The sequence below is a fragment of the Eptesicus fuscus genome, chromosome 22 (assembly GCF_027574615.1).
Source record: "Eptesicus fuscus isolate TK198812 chromosome 22, DD_ASM_mEF_20220401, whole genome shotgun sequence".
Classification (NCBI taxonomy): Eukaryota; Metazoa; Chordata; class Mammalia; order Chiroptera; family Vespertilionidae; genus Eptesicus; species Eptesicus fuscus.
Window position 1 is genome coordinate 16505236 of NC_072494.1, and position 18237 is coordinate 16523472.

The window sequence follows — 18237 nt, forward strand, 5'->3', positions numbered from 1 at the left end:
GGAGATGGAGAAGGGGGTGTGAGGGGGGGTGGCCCAGGCGACAGGGCATGTGTCCCCCACGCCCCTCTCCCTGTAGGGCCAGGACTCTAGCGGCAGGGCCAGCTCTGAGGGGAGGATGCTATCGAGCAGAAGGACTGATGCTGGAGGAAGGTAAGAGATGGGCCTTTGGTGGGGGCGAAAGGGCATGGTGCTGCCCCAAAAGGGCTGATGGAAGGGCTTGCTGGCCACAAGGCCTCTCAGGTAGGAGATAAAACAGGCTGGGGGCACACGGGGCAGTCCCTGGGTGTAGCAGACACTGGCAGACAGGAGGGGTGATGCTACAGTACCCAGGTGTCGAGCCGCATCCTCTTCACAGCTGAGCCCTCGGCCTCAGGCTCTGGGGCTGGGCGCAGTAGGCCCAGGGTAGGCCCGAAGTCCCCCCGTCCGTCATCCCGGTCCCCCGTCTCATAGGAGCCCCCAGCTGGGCTGCTGAGACTGTCACCAGGCTCAGGGCGGGTAGCCGGGAACACAGCTGGAGGGGGAGGCGCAGGGCTGCGTTCACGGCTTGGGGACACAGGTTCCGATTTGATGCTGATGTGGGGGTGGGTGGTGACCGTGAGGGCAGCACCCACGTGGGGCAGGGGGCTGCCAGGGCTGGTAACAGGCGAAGGGGATGGGGATAGGGTACAGGGGACAGAAACAGAGGAGAGAAGGTGAGTGACAGAAAAAGTGATGGGCGGTGACAAAACAGAGTGAGAGAGGACAGAGAATGAGAAGATGGGGGATGGGGATGAGAGGGGGAGGAAGAGACAAGTGGATGGAGACAGAGACCAGGAGAGAGACGGCCAAGTGAAGGAAAAGAAGGAAAATAAGTCAAATTAGTTCTCTTTCTATCTCATGTCATCTTTTACGGTGCGGGGTCCCCACCCCCACCCCCATCCCCGGCTGGCTGGGGGAGGGGCTCGGGGTGGGTCTCCCAGGCCTGTGCCTGGGATATCAGGACTGCCATCTGGTGCCTCACATGCTGTCCACTGATGACAGACAACCTTAAAGGGATCCCTCCTCTTCCCCACCCTCAACCCTCCCTTCGCAAACATGTGCACGGATCCCCAGGGACTCACATCAGGTTGCTGAGAGACACAGGGACCAGGTGGGGCTGCTGCTGCTGTGGCTGCTGCTGCTGCTGCTGCTGCGGCTGCGGCTGGGGCTGTGGCTGGGGCTGAGGCTGCGGAGGCTGCGGCTGGGGCGGCTGCTGGGGCTGTGGTGGCTGCTGCCAGGCGGTGACATTGCCGAGTGACAGCCCCCCAGGTGAACTGAAGGCTGGTAAGGAGGACAGCTCCGCACTGGTCAACTGGTAATCTGCATGGGTGGGGAAAGGGGGAATGAGCCACGGTGGGAGGGCGAGGACTAAGACTGGGGGCACCTCCGGGAGGAACATGGAGAGGGAAGGAGCTGTTAATGATAGATGTGAACAATCACAGAACCCACACAAACCCAGGAAGATGGCACGGCACTCCTAGTTCAAAAAATGCAAATTGTAATAACCGTAAGGTGCTGGTTTTTTTTTTTTAACAGGATGAAAAGAGGTGGTTTCTTTCTTTTTATAATATGTTTTTATTGATTTTTAGAGAGAAAGGAAGGGCGAGTGAGAAGGGGGAAAGAGAAACAGATCAGCTGTCTCCTGCATGCCCCCTACTGGGGATCGAGTGGCAACCCGGGCATGTGCCCTGACCGGGAATTGAACCAGGGACCTCTTGGTGCATGGGTTGATGCTCAACCACTGAGCCACACTGGGAGGGCAAGAGGTGGCTTCTTCTTCTTTTTTCTTTTTTTTTTACAGAGAGGAGGGGAGAGGGATAGAGAGTTAGAAACATCGATGAGAAACATCGATCAGTTACCTCCTGCACGCCCCCTACTGGGGATGTGCCCGCAACCAAGGTACATGCCCTTGACCGGGATCGAACCTGGGACCCTTGAGTCCTCAGGCCGACGCTCTATCCACTGAGCCAAACCGGTTAGGGCATGAGGTGGCTTATTAAATAGTGTTTAACTTTTTAAAAAGTTTACTGTGTGTAGGTATCACTTTAGAATATCAATTAATAAGAAGGGTACAAAATGAGGGAAGGTCTAATATGTGCCTGTCATCTCTTCAACTGCCAAGTCTTTAAGTGCCTTTTAGAGCCAGAGGGGAGGCGTGATAAAACACCAGGTGAACAGCGCACCCGAAACAAATGACTGTTCACGGCCATTCCACCTTCTGCAAAGTCCAGAGTCTGCTAGAGACCGTCAACACATAAGTAGCAGCCAGATTTGAGCTGCCGGGCCCCCACATAAACATGGGGGATGCGTGTCTGCCACCCAGAAGCGCCTGCGAGAGCAGCGGGGCAGGGAGGGAAACAGTGGTGCAGCACAGCAGGCCCAGGTTCTAACCGGTTTCCCCAGGAGATGTTGCTTGTTCTTTTCTAAAATTTCTGTCTCAATAAAGAAACGGTGATATTTGCACTGTCACAGGACAAACAGAGCCACAAGATGTTTCACAATTTACACAGCACTGTAATGCTTCATGCTGCATCCTGTTTGGAACAGTTTAGAACTGTCTTCCCTAAGGAGCGTAAGGTGACTGCACTGTGGTAGCGGGAGGGCACGCACGCCCCTCCTCCCATCACAGCAGCCCTGTACCACCAAGGTTATCAGGGGCCATCCGCGCCAGCCCTGTCTTTAGAAGACAGCATTATCTGTGCAACACAACAATAAGGTTACAGGCATGAGCGATGAGGTCAAACTTCCTGGCTACCTCCATTATAGGTCATGTGACCTTGGGCAAGCTACTTACTCTCCATAAACTGGAGGCAATAATCCTGCCTATATCACACAGCTGTTGGGAGATCTGAGTTAATACACAGGGAAGCACGCCCTGAGTGGTTAGAGCGTCAGCCCAAGCACCGAAGGGCTGCGGGTTTAATTCCCCATCAAAGGCACGTACCTGGGTTGCAGGTTCAATTCCCTAGCCCCGATTGGGGTGTGTTCAGGAGGCAATCAATCGATGTGTCTCTCTCACATAGATGACTCTGTCTCTCTCTCTCTCTTCCCTCTCCCCCCTTCCAGTCTCTCTAAAAATCAATGGAAAAAAATATCCTCAGATGAAAAGTAACAAAACAACAACAACAAAACATACATGAAGCATGTAGAACAGTGTCTGGCACATAGTAAATACTCAAAAGATTTACTTATTATTATTAATTTACAAAGGAGGCAACTGCAGCCTCAAGTTTGAGGAACGCCCCAGGTCACAGAGAAAGCCAACGGCAGAGCAAAGACAAGATCCCAGGCCTCTTTATGACTTTTAAATCTCACCCTAGAGAGATGGTCCATGCTTGCCTCTGGCCTCATTAACGTTAGCCAGGAGCTTTGAGCTGCTTACATTTAAAAAGCAGAGCAAGGGCAGAAAGGGGCCCCTAGGACCGACTATTTCAAACACTCCTTATATAAACAAGGAAGCCAAGCACAGAAAAGCGCATCACCTGCCCAACACCCCTCAGCGAGTGAATGGTTGAGACTCAGCTCCTAGTCCCTCACTTTCCCAGCACACTCCAGCCCCATCTACCCGGAGACTTGGCTTTCCAAGAGGCTTTGCTCTTCCTGGGTAAGAGGAACATGGCCTGCAGGTCACCTGGCAACCCACTGGGCCTGCTCCTAGCATGTCCACAAGCCAGACCTCTGCAGCCAGGGTTCACCAGGGGCCAGGCCTGTCCCTTACTAAGACGTTACCATAGCCAGATCACCCCCAGCCGGAACCTGAACTGGGGACTAGGACTGTACAGTAAACAACTAAACAGCAATGTGCTCGTGAGGGTTTTGTTTATGCATCTAGAGTCACCTGAATACCCTGCTGTTGAAACTACTCCTGCAGCCAGAGCAACCGCAGCCATGGCTGCCGAGAGGATGTGAGGAAGGCCACACACACCTCGCCCAGGGCTCCAAGGGCAGGCCCAGCATCAGCATCTTCTCTCACCACAGTGACCAAGTCTGGCCTGCTGAGCACCTGCCCCAGGTTCACCGACACCCGCTAACCTCCTTCCTTCTTCACAGGGGGACAGGAGTCCCGAGAAGATGGCAGAAAATCACCGCCCTGGGATTCCAAAAAAACAACAGCTCCTGAAAAGTGGTCTGTGCTGCCCTCTGCCAAGCACCCTTGGCTGTCCTCGGGGAACTGGTGTTTCTAGCCAGGCCCAGCCCCAGCTGGCAGGGCCGGACGAGCCTCAGAGACCTCCTGTCCACTCACAATTCTCACAGATGAAGAGATTGGCCCCAGGGATTCGGCCATCTGAAGCAGTCCCCTCTGAAACTGCCTGAGGACATAACAAACGGAGAGTGCGTGCATGCATGGGAGAACACATGGGAACAAAGGGCTGTACAGACACCCGGATGATAAAATCTGGACACAGATACCATGCCAGAGTCTGGTTCCGCAACAGCTGTCCTACCCGCCCCAAGGGGCTTTCCTACATACAGGGCTGGGTTCTGGATTTATACACATGGGGAAGAGGTGAGATTTCGTGGGTATTTATATTGATGTCTGGGACCTAGGGTGCTTCAACTCTGGAATGGGGGCTTGGAGAGGGGAGTGAAGTTGAAGGGTCTTTTGATCTAGTCTGATCTCATCACAAAACAGCCCTAACACAAGCCACTCACAGGTCAAAGAACCTGGGGAACAGCAGGGAAACAGACCAGGTTCCCAGGCACACACATGCTCTGAAACAAAGTGACAAGGCATTTCCCTTTGGGCAGTCCTTCCCGACACTGCAGCTTGTAGTGCAGGCAAGGAAGGCTAAGAGTGTCACAGACTGTTCCTGGGAGAATGTGAGTGGGTGACACCGGCCAGGACAGCTCTGGGTACCCAGGAGCGGCCTGGGCACGGAGTGTCCTGTCTGAATTCTTCTACCTAGAGGCCTCACTCATGTCTTCAGACCTCTCTCCTCAACCTTTCTCCGTCTTCCTCCTCCTTGCCCCCCTAATACTCCACCACCAAGGCAGTTCCAGTGGCCTTCCCTGGAACCTGGATGAATCCTGCACTCTGGCCTGCTCAGCCTCTCTCTCTCTTCTCTCGCTCATCCCTTCATTCTTCTCCTCTAAGCCTCACTGAACTGACCATGTCTGCCTCCCCACTCCCCAGCCCTGGTGGCCTGAATCATCTGCTCAGCCCACCTCTGTACGGGCTTCTCCTAATGGGAGGCTCCCTAAGGGCAGGGCTTCCCTTCTCTCTCTTTTTTTTAAAATATATTTTATTGGTTTTTTACAGAGAGGAAGGGTGAGGGATAGAGAGTTAGAAACATCGATGAGAGAGAAACATCAATCAGCTGCCTCCTGCACACCCCCCACCGGGGATGTGCCCGCAACCAATGTACATGCCCTTAACCGGAATCGAACCTGGGACCCTTCAGTCTGTAGGCCGACGCTCTATCCACTGAGCCAAACCGGTTTTAGGTCTTATATTAAAAAAAAAAAAAAAAAGGAATACCCTTGCCCTGGCCGGTGTGGCTCAGTGTTAGAGCACTGGCCCAAGCATTGAAGGGTTACAGGTTCAATCCCTGGTCTTGGTCAGGGTGCGTGAGGGAGGCAACCAATCGATGTGTCTCTCTCATATTGATGTCTCGGTTTCTGTCTCTCTCCCTCCCTTCCAGTCTTTCTAAAAATCAATGGAAAAAAATATCCTTGGGTGAGGATTAACAAAAAAATAAAAAAATAAGGAATACCCAGTTAAATCTGAATTTCAGACAAAATAATGAATAATTTTTTAGCATAAGTATATCTTGGGACATATTTTATAGAAGAATGTCTGTGAGACATACTAAAAAATTATTCATTGTTTTACCTGAAATTCAAATGTAACTAGGCATTCTATGTTTCTATTGGCTAAATCTGGCAACCTTAATTACGTAGGGCTCTCCCAAATCAACCGCCTTTCTCCGATTAGGGTGTCCCCAGAGAATAGTTCATGTCCCCTCTCTGGTCCCTCCCGTCCCAAGGCCACGTGCACACAGCTCAGGCCACCTGAACACTCACCTGTGTTGTAGGTGGTGGGCATGGAAGAGAAGGGGAGGCCCTGGCTGAGTAAACTCGGTGTTGCCACGGAAACCACTGGGGTGGTGAGCGAGTGGGTAGACTGGGAGGCCCCAAGGCGCTGGGCATTGTTCTGCAGGAGAAAATGGTCTGTCAAGAGGTGGTAGATGGGGAGGCGGGTTGCTTGATCCTGACCCTCCATTCCAAGGCCAAGCTGGGGTCTCTGAGTCCCAAGGCCCAGATGGGATGCCTCAGCAGAGGCCCCGAAGATACACAAACACATGCTGTTGCATTCAGAGACTGAGATCCATAGAGAGAAACATGCCACACAAATCCATTCACACCTACACACAGAGAGGAATGCTTGCCCTGTGGCCCAGCACCAAGCTCTCCGAGGGCAGAGGAGAGAAGGGAGAGCCATTCTTCTCCTGGCTGATGCCTCTGGAGTCTGCTCTACATCTATCACACAGCAGCACATGCCTGGGGAGATGCATGCTGGCATCGGTGACGGAATGCGTGTGCCTGCGTGTATGCACACACGTGTGTGGGGCTGTCAGCTCCATCTGCTGCTGACTCACTTGTTTATTCCAACTCCACGCTGGGGCCGAAACTGCTGCCGTGTTGGCCGCCAAAGCCTGCCTGCCTTTTCCAGCCTCACTGGCCTCCCGTCAGGGAACTGGGGAGGGAGGAGCCCCCGCCCCATCCTGGCTGAGGGTGAGTATGTAGGTGTGTGTGAGAGAAAGAGCGGCTGGGTATGCCTCTGAGTGCCTGTGAGACGGGCTGTGCAGAAGGGAGCACAGGAGACAGAAGGGAAATGGGGAAGCCCCCACCAACGACACCTCTGGCCTCGCCTTAAGTTTCGGCTTCCCTGGAAAATGACTTTTATTGTCTGGTTGGTACCCCTTTTATGAGGTCCTGCGCTGGGTGCCAAGAATGCGGTGGGCCTGAGCAGAGTCGAAGAGCAAGTGCAGCCCAGCCTCTCGTCCAAGGGCCTAATCCAGGCATCCTGGGACAAGGCCTGGGCAAGGCCTAGCCCACTCCCCGGGCACACCCACATACACACAGAGAAAGGTGTGCCTGCATGAATGCAACATCACAGTAAGACAGCTACATACACACATGTACAAACACATGCATGTCTGACCCCGCCCCATTCACCTTTGCATCCTGCTTGGAGGTCCCGGCAAACAACCAAATAAACAACACACACTACACACACAGGCGAAAGGACAAGGGCACACACATATTCCATGCTGGGGGCCACAGAGCAAGGGGATGACCCAGAATTCAAAGCCACGGCAAACATCTCACAGCCTCACTTACCAGATCTAAATGGTCCTCAGTCTGGGAGCAGAAATAAAACCAAGGGATGGTTCAGTCTCTTGCCTCCACCTTCCCCTCACACCCTGTCCCCACCCCATCCCACCTCTGCATGGGAGCAGGAAGGCTCTGCGGCCTAGAAGCACAGAGCTTCTCCCTGCCCTGATGGATTCCATAAGATGCTACATCCCAATGTCCATCAGTTAGGAAATCCTCACAATCTAATTCCCATCCTCTGCTGTGATGGCAGATCTCTTCCCGTTACAGAACATTCTCTCTCCTGTTCCCTTTACTGCCTTGGAGGCTGGTACTTCTGTGTTCCAACCTTGTGTAAAGCCCTCTGGGACTTCTTCCCAGCCATGCTTCATGACCTCTCCTGGGGAGTCCTAACTGCTGGGTAACCTTCACATCTCCCGCTGGAGATGGGCTCTTTCCTCCCTCCACGCTCCCATCCCCCAGCCCCCAGCCCCTCACTCCGTCCAAACCCCCACTCACCAAGTGGTGCATTAACCCCTTTCCTCCCTGGGAAGTGATGACCCTCAGGTCGGGCTTGCGGCTGGGGGCTCCAAGCTGGGCGCTGTGGGTGGGGGGTGGAGACTTGGCAGGGATGACCTTGTTTAAGCTGTTGCCATTGGCCACAGGGAGGAGGCCAGGGGAAGCCCGAGCACTGACATAGCCATTCCCTGGAGAAGAGATGAGGGTAAAAGGAAAAACATGGACCCACCCCTCAGCCCTGATAACTGCCCCCTTGCCAGTACTCCGGTCACCCAGCCCTTCTCAAAGCCACGCCCAGGCTTTGAGTGGGCACTGAGCTCTCTGATTTTCCCCTAAGACCCTTTACTACCGAATCGAATCATTGGTTCATCCCCCTGGCTCTGAGCTATGTGTGATGGGACTGGGTGGTAGGAGTTCTGAGGTTGGTAGGAAGAATTGGAAATGGAAACCACAATGTTCAAGAGGTTCTTCTGCAGCCAAGCTTCTCCCCACCTTTTCTCTTTCTGGTGCCCATGGGCAGGAAGTCCAGCACCTTGTGATCTCACTACCTGCCTCTGACTGGGCCCACATGACCCAGGTTGGAAAAGGGGTGGCAGCCTGGAATTTGGGCCTCAGTGAGGATTCTGCTCACCATGGCAAATCAACCACTCAGGCTGCTCCCTTTGCAATGAGCTGGGGGTACGGTGATTTGGATGAGCCCATGACAAGATCCCTCAGCTCTGGGGAAGATGAACCATTCACTAGTGGTGGTGTTGTTCCTGGCAGGGGGACTGATAACCCAGCCACCACCATAATTAGGCTGGTAACAACAAGCACAATAACAAACTCCACAACCTACTTGGGGCTTTCACATGCATATTATCTCATTTAATCCTCACACTAACCCTCAAGGTGGTCAGGACATGTGTCATTAGCCCTATTTACAGAAGGGCCTGGTTGACAGAGGTATTAATGACTTCTCCAGGGCCACACAGCTGGCTGGAAGCCAAGCTAGGGCCCTCACCACCTTCCACATGCCAGGCCTGAGGGCTCACAAGTATCGCTGCCTCCTTAAGGTCTGCAGGCATTTGTCTGGCCCTCTCTTTAGAGAGGGAGCGGATTCACTCATTTCCCCCATTTCCTAACCCCGTACACAATTACTGCCAACAAGCTAGGATACAGTGCTTGGTGCTAAAATGGGGGATTCTAAAGCCCAGAGGTTGGGGGTAACCATAATCAGAAGTGTCATCTTGCTCTGTTGCCTGAGAGCACACTGCTGCTCTGTAAGTGTGTGGCTGCTTCCATCCCAATTCCCAGATCACTCCGGGAATGGCAGGAATGTCAGGGTGACGTCAATGGTGACATTCGAAGTCATAGTAACCAGCCAGACAACAGCACAGGGCAGGAGGGACTGTCAGCTGCTGGGGGGGGGGGGGGGTGCCTTTCTTCTGGGGCTTATAGATGCGTGCACACAGTGCACATCTAATGTCTGGATGTTTCCATGAGTGAGAATGTCTACGTGTATGTATGTAAGGTAAATATGTGTGAGAGTCTGTGCCTATTGCCCACTGGCAACACGAGATATATTCCCATCCTTCAGATCCCAACCAGAGGTCCTGCTCAACTGGAAAAACTTGAATCTTCACCTCCAACAGTTTGTCCAGAATTCTCGGAGCCTATAGCTCCACACCAATCATGGCTACAGACAAAAAAATCTCAGGGCTTAGAAATCCTCCAGTTCAGGCCCTGGGATCTTCTTCTCCTGTAATCTAGGTCCTTCTTTGTCCCCGGACTCCTGGGCAGGACCTCCCCAACGCACCCCGGCACCCCGGCAAGGGCAGCGGTACTCACCAACAGGGCTGGGGCAGGCTCCATTAGCACTGTTGAGGTCGCCCCCCAGCATGGCCCCTGGAAGACAAACAGAACCGTGATGAGCTGACAAGACGGCCCCTCCAGAGTGAGTCTTGGGGACTAAACGGGACAGGAGTCATAGTTCCTTCCCTCAGGAGCCACATAAATGGGAGAATGCTGTGCAGGTGAAGGGAAATACTCTCTATTGAAAATGGAATCCCAAGTCGCCATCACACCTCATTTCCACCTCACCCACCCACCTACGGCCCACTCACCTGCACTGGCTGGGCGCTGGGGCAGACCAGGAGACACACTGTTCCTCTGTAGTGCTGGCTGCTGGGGGGACAGGAGCCGTGGGTCCGTGAGGGATGATGTCACCAGGGAAGGGGTGACCAGGGAACTGCTGGGATTGCTGAACTGCAGTGAGCTCTGATTGGACACGGGCACTGTCACAGGCATGGCAAAGTTGGGGGCCGGGACAGCTGACTAGACAGAAAATGGAGAGGAGGGTCAGGCCAGGGTGACCCCTTCCCTTGGACCCACTTTGCCTGAGAAAGCAGGCAAGGGTTCTTCTAGTGTTGGGCTGTGCACTCGACCTAGGGCCGGCAGCTCCATCTCTCTGCCTTGGGCCCCTTTGGAGTCCTGCCTGCCACTCCCACCAAGGAAGCGCGTTGGTGGGACTGCTCTGGGATCCAGCTCCGGCCCAGAGAACGAGAACAAGGCTCTGCTCACTACAGACAGGACCAGGGACACCTGGAACCCCCCTAGTAGAGGTGGGTTAGTCCTCAGCCAGGCAGGACACACGGGGAGCAGGTTAGAGGCCCCGAGTACAGACCCAAACTCACACACACAGCTGTTACAGGCCTGCACATGGGTCCGGGCATCATTCCACTTGCAGTTTCTCATCCACTGGCCTCCTGTAGGTGTTCACCCCACCTCACTGCCTTTCCCTTTAACAGTCTCTGACTCCCCTAAACAATGCTACTAAGCATCTGAGCCTGGGGTGTCAGAGCAGGCCCAAGGGGGCCTTTCCCCCACAAAAGAGCCGGACAATAGCAATTTCTACATTCCTGTCATCTAAGGATCTCATGTCATCTACACATTTCTTGCTGGTGAGGGGGACACTCCAGGCCTCTCCTGGCTTATGCTCCATCCAAGTGAGGCTCAGTGAGGGTCACAGGTTTATCAAACCAAGGTCAGAGGTTCCTTAGGAATCACCAGTAGCCCCAGCATGGCTCAGAGCAGAACATCCATCAGAGGCAGCAGAGGGCCAGGGCGGGCGGGGCGCAAAGCCACACCATGCACCACAGGGAGGCTCTCCTCCATGCTACTACTCACGGCCAGTCTATAACTCTGCATCATTTTATCAAACTCCTCGTCTATCTTTTTATATTTCTCCTCCGTCTGGGGGGTCAGGGCAAACACCTCGTCCACCTCAGGGCTCTCACATTCCCTGTGCTTCTTGTGCAGCGCCTGGGGGGGAAGGGGCCGGAAGGGGGGCCAACAGAGAGAGAGTGAGTGGGGCTCACCCCATAGCGCCGGAAGAGCCCGTCGAGCTCCTCGCTGGCGCGCCGGTACTTGTCCTCCAGCAGGGGGCTCTGTTCCAGCGAGTCCTCCCCGTCCGGCTCGGGGCTGTCGCAGCCGTTGAAGCCCTTCTTCCTCAGGGTCTGTAACCGCACCACTCCTGTCAGCGGAGGTCAGGGTCCTCCCACACCCCTCTCCGGAGTTCTTTCAGCCCTTCACGGTTCCCCAACCTCCTTCCTCAGGGGTCCCAGCACCTCCCCAGCCCAATCCCTCAGTGCCACCCTCCCCCCGGGGCACTGTGTGAAGATGCGGCTGGTGGGGAGGCATCAGCATGCAGGGGTCACGTGGAAGGTGGGCACAGCCCAGAGAATGCACGTGGTGCAGAGACATGTGCCTCCAAGGTGATAGGTGGGGAGGGCTCTGGGGGTTGGGAGGATGGTGCCCTGGCCACCCCTGCCTTACCACCCATGACCAGCTCTGCACAAAGGCACGGAGCGTTCCCCAGGGAAAGGTAATCAGGCTGGCTTTGCCTAGCTCAATCCCTGGGCTCTGCTTAGAAGATGGAGGAGAGAGAAATAGAAATGAGACAGAGAGGTAGAGAGACAAGAGAGAGAAAGGCAAACAAAGGAACTAGCATTGACTAAGCTCCTACTATGTACCACCCCACGTGCTGTCCTTGCCCAAGGTCAGAGCTTCTCACATGTGGCCATAAAGTAAGGACATACCTGGTGGGTCTGGAGTAGACCTCAAAGCTGCCCTCTCAAGGATCAAAACATCTTCATAGATACTTGTTTTGTCTTTAAAATGAATGCAAATTTTACATTCTAGTCCTGAGGAAATCTGTTTTCTCTAATATAAAAATAAGGGGATTTCCTCCAAATCTCTGAGTTAAAGTCTCACTACAGGAAGGCAGGCCTGTGCCTTCCCAGGCATCCTTCTCCATCGACACAAGTTCATATGCCCAAGGCACGAATACCTTGTGTGCGGAGCAAGAACTGGGCTGTCTCATTCAATTCCCACAACACCCTTCAAAGCAGGCACTGGCCCCATTTCGCGGCGGTGGGTGAGCATCAAAGCTCTGGGAGGCCAACCCATCTGCCAAGGTCATGTGGCCAGTAAAGGCCAGAACTGGACCCCAAAGCCCATGTCTCTCAACAGTTCACAACGGCAGCCCTCTTTGAAACAGAACATAGGGCTATGGGGACCCAAAAAGGGACAGAGACAGCAGGAGAGATGAAAACAAAGAGGGAGACAAAGAAAGGAAGAGTCGGATGCAGTAGCAGACCAAAAGCTAGAGAAGGGGGAGAGACAGACACCGAGAGAGAGAATTTGAGAAAAGATGGAGGAGAGGTCATGTCAGGCCCGACAGACAACAATGACTCTGAGGGCTGCAGTGGGAGTGGGCTGAGTGGGCAGCCACACCTGACAGGTACTCACTGCCCCTCCTTCCTCCTCAGCCTAGGGTGTGTGTGAGAGGACGTGGGCTTATATGTTGGTGCGCACAGGTGAGGAGCTATGAGGGCAGGTGTACACCTGCGCATGCACAGGCAGGCCAGGCCCGTGGGTGCGTGCTGCATGGGCACGTGATGCTGGGTGGCAGGCAGGGGTGGGCGGGGTCCGGTGCGTGGGCCCACCTCGATGATGTCAGCGTTGGTGCGGCTCTCGTGCGGCTCGTTGTACTCCGTGTACTTGAGCAGCACCTTGTCCATGTCGGTGCTGGCGTACTGGAACAGCTTGTTGGAGTGGTTGAAGATGATGAGCGCGATCTCGCAGTCGCATAACACACTTAGCTCGTACGCCTTCTTCATGAGCCCGAACTTCCGCTTGGTGAATGTCACCTGCAGGTGGGTGGGTGGGCAGCCAGATCTGGCTCAGTCAAGGCCTGCCCAGGAGTCCCCACCTATAGGCAGCTGAACACAGCCCCTTCTTGGGAGCCCCCATCGCAGGTGACACAGCTCTCTTTTCAGGAGCCCCTGGCTTGAGGAAGAAACAGGCCAGCACCCGTCTGCCAACACATGGCACAGCCCACAGCGAACTCACTGAAGGCAGAGGACTCGGATGCACCGACCTCCACATCTCTGTTCTGGGGACTATAATGAGGTCAGGGAAGGAGAACAGAAGGACTTCCTGGCTCTTCCCCTGGGGTTGGAAGAGGGAAGGATTCATCTTGGGAAAGGGGGCATGCCCAGGGCGTATGCCTTCTGGGCAGGGCTCCTGGGCATGAGTCTGTGTGGTTGCATCAGCAGCAGGCGCTCTGGGACACAGGATTCTAACAGCTACAAGGAGATGGGGGCTCCTCTTTTTCCCCACTCAGTCCTTCCCCTTCCATAATAGCCTTCAGAGACCCCTTCCTCCAGGAAGCCCTCATGGAGTGGCTGCAAGGAACAGAGGCAGAGGCCAGCTCCCTGCCCTCATCCACACTGTGTGGCCCTAGGACCTCCTCACCTGTCGGTTCCGCTCATCGGTGATTCGCTGGATCTGAATCTTTTTCCTCCCCATCTTCTCCGGGGATCCTCAGTGCTAGGGAGGGGAGGGGATCGCTGGGTGGCAGGTCTCGGCACACCTCACACTGTGCTCATGAACGGTCTGGGACCAGTGCTCAGTTCATGGTCTGCAGGACACCTTCTGCACAGCCTCCTGGGAGGGGAAGGTCATGGCAAGACAGTCAGTCCTAGCAATCCTCAGCCCTGCTCCTTGGGCACACAGGCCAGGTCCACAGCACCTCTGGGAGAGGCTGTCAGTGTCCTCAAAATGAGGACAGGGTGGCAACCTGAGGGGACGGCATGCCACAGCCAGGCACAAGCTGGACCTCACACTCAGAGCCCAGGACTCTGGTCCAGGCCCTTTCCATCCCATCACGGCTGCCCTCAGGTTCCAGGTCAGATGGAGTACATGGAGCTCCCTGACTTCTAAGGGTCTGGGTCTCAGAGAACATCCCACTTTCCTCTCCCACAACAAAGACACCTGGGCTCACCAGGGTCCCTCTGGCCTACAACAGTGGCTCTTGTGCAGGAGCTCAGTGCAGAGAATGTGTTGAGTGAACACACCTGCCAAGTCCATGCAGCTGGCACAGTTTACCTGGTGCCACAATGGGAGTGATTCTGCATCCCTGTATCAAGAACATGCCAGAGTCCTGGCCAGTGTGGCTCAGTTGGTTGGGCATCATCCTGTGCACCTAAAGCTTGCTGGTTCGATTCCCAGTCAAGGCACGTGAATGGGTTGCAGGCTCGATCCCCAGTAGGGGGCGTGTAGGAGGCAGCCAATTGATGTTTCGCTCTCACATTTATGTTTCTCTCTCTCCCTCTCCCTTCCTTTCCCTGTAAAAATTAATTTAGCCAGCTGGTGTGGCTCAGTGGTTGAGTGCTGACCCATGAACCAGGAGGTCACAGTTCGATTCCCAGTCAAGGTACATGCCTGGGTTGCAGGCTCAATCCTGGGGGAGAGAGGGGGGCAGGGGGCGTGCAGGAGGCAGCGGATCAATGATTTTCTCTCATCACTGATGTTTCTCCCTCTCCCTTCCTCTCACTGAAATCAATAAAAACGAATCTTTAAAAAAAAATTAATAATTTATTTTAAAATCTTTAAAAAAAAAACAAAGACCATACCAGAGCAAGTCTAGAGCAGAGATCCTCAAACCCAGCTCACGAAGCCCTGGGGCCTGGTATTCCAGAGTGGGGCTGGGGCTGTAGACCCCCTATCGCTTGAACCACTTCCACACCAGTCCATTTTACTCAGTGGGCCTAAACCTATAATTTTTTGAAGGGTTCTGTTGCTATAAACAAACAAACAAACAAATCACCCCTCTAGACCAGGGGTTGGCATTTTTTTTCTGTGAAGGGCCAGATAATAAATATTTCAGGCTTTGCAGGCCTACACTGCCATTGTAGCATGAAAGCAGCTGTAGACAACACAGATGAATAAGTGTGGCTGTGTTCTAATGAAACTAGATCTATACGAACAATCATGGGCCTCAGTTTGCTGATTCCTACTCTAAAGGAATGGGCCAAGTCTAGAACCCAAGTTCAGTCTGAACAGTGCTTCCCAACCTTGATCACCTTGAAGCACAAAGAAAACATACAGAGCCTACGGATGTACCCACAGGAGACGGCTGGAAGCCAGGGGGTGCAGGCACCAGGCGGGATTCTCTGTCTCAGTACATCTACTGGTATAAACCGTCATGGCCCCTCGGTCGAACAGCTCCAATTCCAGAGCCAGAATGGGAAACGGAGCCCCTAACTATACAATCCTGGAGATGCCCTGGGATGGGAGGGGACATAGGAATGAGAGCTCAGCCTGAGCCTGAAAAGGTGCATGCTTTCAGGTGTGGGCAGCGCCCCAACAGGCTGGGTGAGGCCTTGGGGGATGGAGGCACGAATTAATCCCAGGGTCCCTCCAACTCTTTGATTTCAGGAGTCTTTGCATCAGAGATGGAGCCTTCTGAGAGATGGTGGAGGGGGCAGTGAGCATGGGACTCATGTTTTCTTTCCCTTTTAAAAAAAATATATTTTTTATTGATTTCAGAGAGGAAGTTGAGAGGGAGAGAGAGAGAAACATCAATGATGAGAGAGAATCATTGATTGGCTGCCTCCTGCACAACCCCCTACTGGGGATTGAGCCTGCAACCCCGGCATGTGCCCTTGACTGGAATAGAACTTGGGACCCTTCAGTCCACAGGCCACCGCTCTATCCACTGAGCCAAACCAGCCAGGGTGGGAGTCATGCTTTCTAAAGCCTCTCCGACTGGGTCCTGAGAGGAGCCTAGACCATGGAAACCCAGCACTTCCCTCCAGAGTTCCCCTTCCACAGCACCCCTGTCAGAGACCCCACTGCAGTCAAGGGAGGTGGGGAGAGGTGTTTGATAATAGACATCTGTAATTAGGAACCTGTCCCAGCCCTCGTTTCCAATGGCTGAGCCTTTTTAGCTCCACTCAACCATGGTCCCCAATGTTCCACAGTAGGGTCTGAAGCTCAGCCTCAGCATCTTGGCATGGGGGAGGGAAGGCAGGGAATCTGTGCACTTGGGAGGAGCCAGGAATACCCGTCTCCACTCTTTCCCATTACCAGGACTGTCCCTCAGGCCTTCCCTAGCCCAGCTGGAAAGAGAGCTTCTGTTCTGTCTATATCTTCAGAAAGCAATGTCATTCCCTTCCCTCTCCTGGAAGGACCCTCTACCCCTCTCTCATCCCCTCTTCCTTGTTCTCAACCTGCTCCATGGGACCTGGGCCTCCCACTGTGGCCCTCACAAGGGCCCTAGGACAACACCAACACAAGCCCAGCCAACCCTGAGTGGCCCAGCAGATACCTGGGCCCAGAACTGCTCTATCCCCTCACCATTCCTTGCCGGTAACCCCAATCTCCGCCAAACCCCTGCTACAAAGTCTCCAACCCAAGGATTTCAGCTCCCCTGCCTCCCAGTGCAATCCAAAGGCTACATTTTTAGAGCTTGGCAGGGGAGGTGAGGAGGGCACCCTGAAGGTAGGGGAGCCGGGCTAAGAAGAGGGCTTTTTAAAAAGGATTCTCTGGCCTGCTTTGGAGACCCCGATCCAGATTGGTAAATGCAGTCACTCTAGCACTCCTCTGGCTTAGAGCATCTCACTGCCCTTCCCTCCCATTTTGCTGTATCTCCTCACCACCCTTTGTTCACAAGCAAATTCTTGCCGAGATGTAACCTCTGTCAATGTATGGCCAATGCTGTCTTCCTCCAAGTTGGGAGAGAACACATCCTTAGCTCTCATGACACTCAGAAAAGCCATTACTGCAAGCCAACCTCACTCCTTCGGTTCCCCCAATTGTTTACTCTCAGGGCATCTTGTTCTTTTCTTTCTAGCACTCATGGCTCTACATCAGTGGTCGCCAACCTTTCAGACCTCACGGACCACCAGTGGTCCGCAGACCACCGGTTGGCGACCGCTGCTCTAAATTATTATAATTCTGTGCTTCTATTTAATGCCTGGCTCATTTATGAGACTCAAGCTTCATGAGGGCAGGAACCACATTTGTCTTTTTCACCACTCTATCCCCTGAAAGGAGAAGCTCAGGAAATATCTGTTGGAAGGAAGAGAGGATTGTTTCATCTTTGTGACCCTGTAAGAAGTCCTCTGTGGTCTTTCAGTCAGTCCTGCTGAAGGATCCCATGGCCCCATTCCTCTCCCAGCTGCACCTGAAGCTTGTCCGTTTGGAAACCATCTACCTTCCGACCACCTCTGCCATTCTAGTCCTCAACCCTCTCCACCCTTGGGTTGGCTGGTATAGAGGGTGAGACTCTAAAGTCTTCTAAGGAGCAGCCCTGAGCACATGGAGATAGAGAGGATGGGGTTGCTTAGGCAACTGTCGCCTGGCAACCAGCTCCCTGGCTGATCTCCTATACCGCCCCCCCCCACCCCCGCCTCATGCTGGGGGAGCTAGGATGTGAGAGGGATCAGGGCTGAGAAGACAGGGAAGCCACAGAGACCCATCCAACACCCTCTGACAGGGAAATCAGGAGGGCAACATCTATCCCCACCGGTAGCCCAAAGCACTTTTTAGAATTCCATGTTGTCAAGGCCCCTTCCCCATTGCCCCTCCACTGCCAGATAGAGCAGTCCTTCCTCCTATCTAACCAGGAGCCCTCCTACAAAGCAGGCTCGGTCAGTACCAATCTCTTTCCTCTCTGCTCTCCATTCTACATTGTTGCAGAGTCTTAGAAAGCTCTGGGACAAGAACATGAACTCACCCCTGACTTTGGAAGAGGGGTGGCTGGGGCCGGAATGGGCACAGAGGACCCTAAACTGACCCTATCGCAGGTATAGAGGCCTATCCTGTCCAAGCTTCCCTCCTAACCAATTAGCGAGATTTTAATGAACACCTGGACCTCCTTAATTAGCAGTCTACCTAATTACCTAACCAACTTCCAGGAGCCAGAGGCCTTAGCATCTGTTCTCCAGATGTGAGCCTTTCCTTCCTGGCCTGCCCTGGCCCCATTCCTCTTTTCCTTTCCCACCTGCTCCTCCTCCAGGAAGCCCTCCCAGAAGAACTGGCTTTGGGCTACTT

At 54.0% G+C, this 18237-nt stretch overlaps 1 protein-coding gene across 2 annotated transcripts in view; it reads right to left on the reverse strand.

Annotated features, from left to right (window-relative positions):
* MEF2D (myocyte enhancer factor 2D) overlaps positions 1-18237 on the reverse strand; it is a 35300-nt gene that overhangs the window by 4979 nt on the left and 12084 nt on the right. The window contains exons 2-10 of one of the 2 annotated variants that reach the window (XM_028131361.2): positions 13654-13845; positions 12843-13046; positions 11214-11351; positions 9960-10170; positions 9685-9741; positions 7855-8042; positions 6043-6172; positions 1101-1338; positions 327-633 (exon numbers count right to left, since the gene is read on the reverse strand). In XM_028131361.2, coding sequence (XP_027987162.1) covers positions 327-633; positions 1101-1338; positions 6043-6172; positions 7855-8042; positions 9685-9741; positions 9960-10170; positions 11214-11351; positions 12843-13046; positions 13654-13707 — 1527 coding nt within the window. In that variant the 5' untranslated portion in view covers positions 13708-13845. The remainder of the gene's footprint in view (positions 1-326; positions 634-1100; positions 1339-6042; positions 6173-7854; positions 8043-9684; positions 9742-9959; positions 10171-11213; positions 11352-12842; positions 13047-13653; positions 13846-18237) is intronic. The other variant, XM_054711441.1, reaches the window with a different exon arrangement.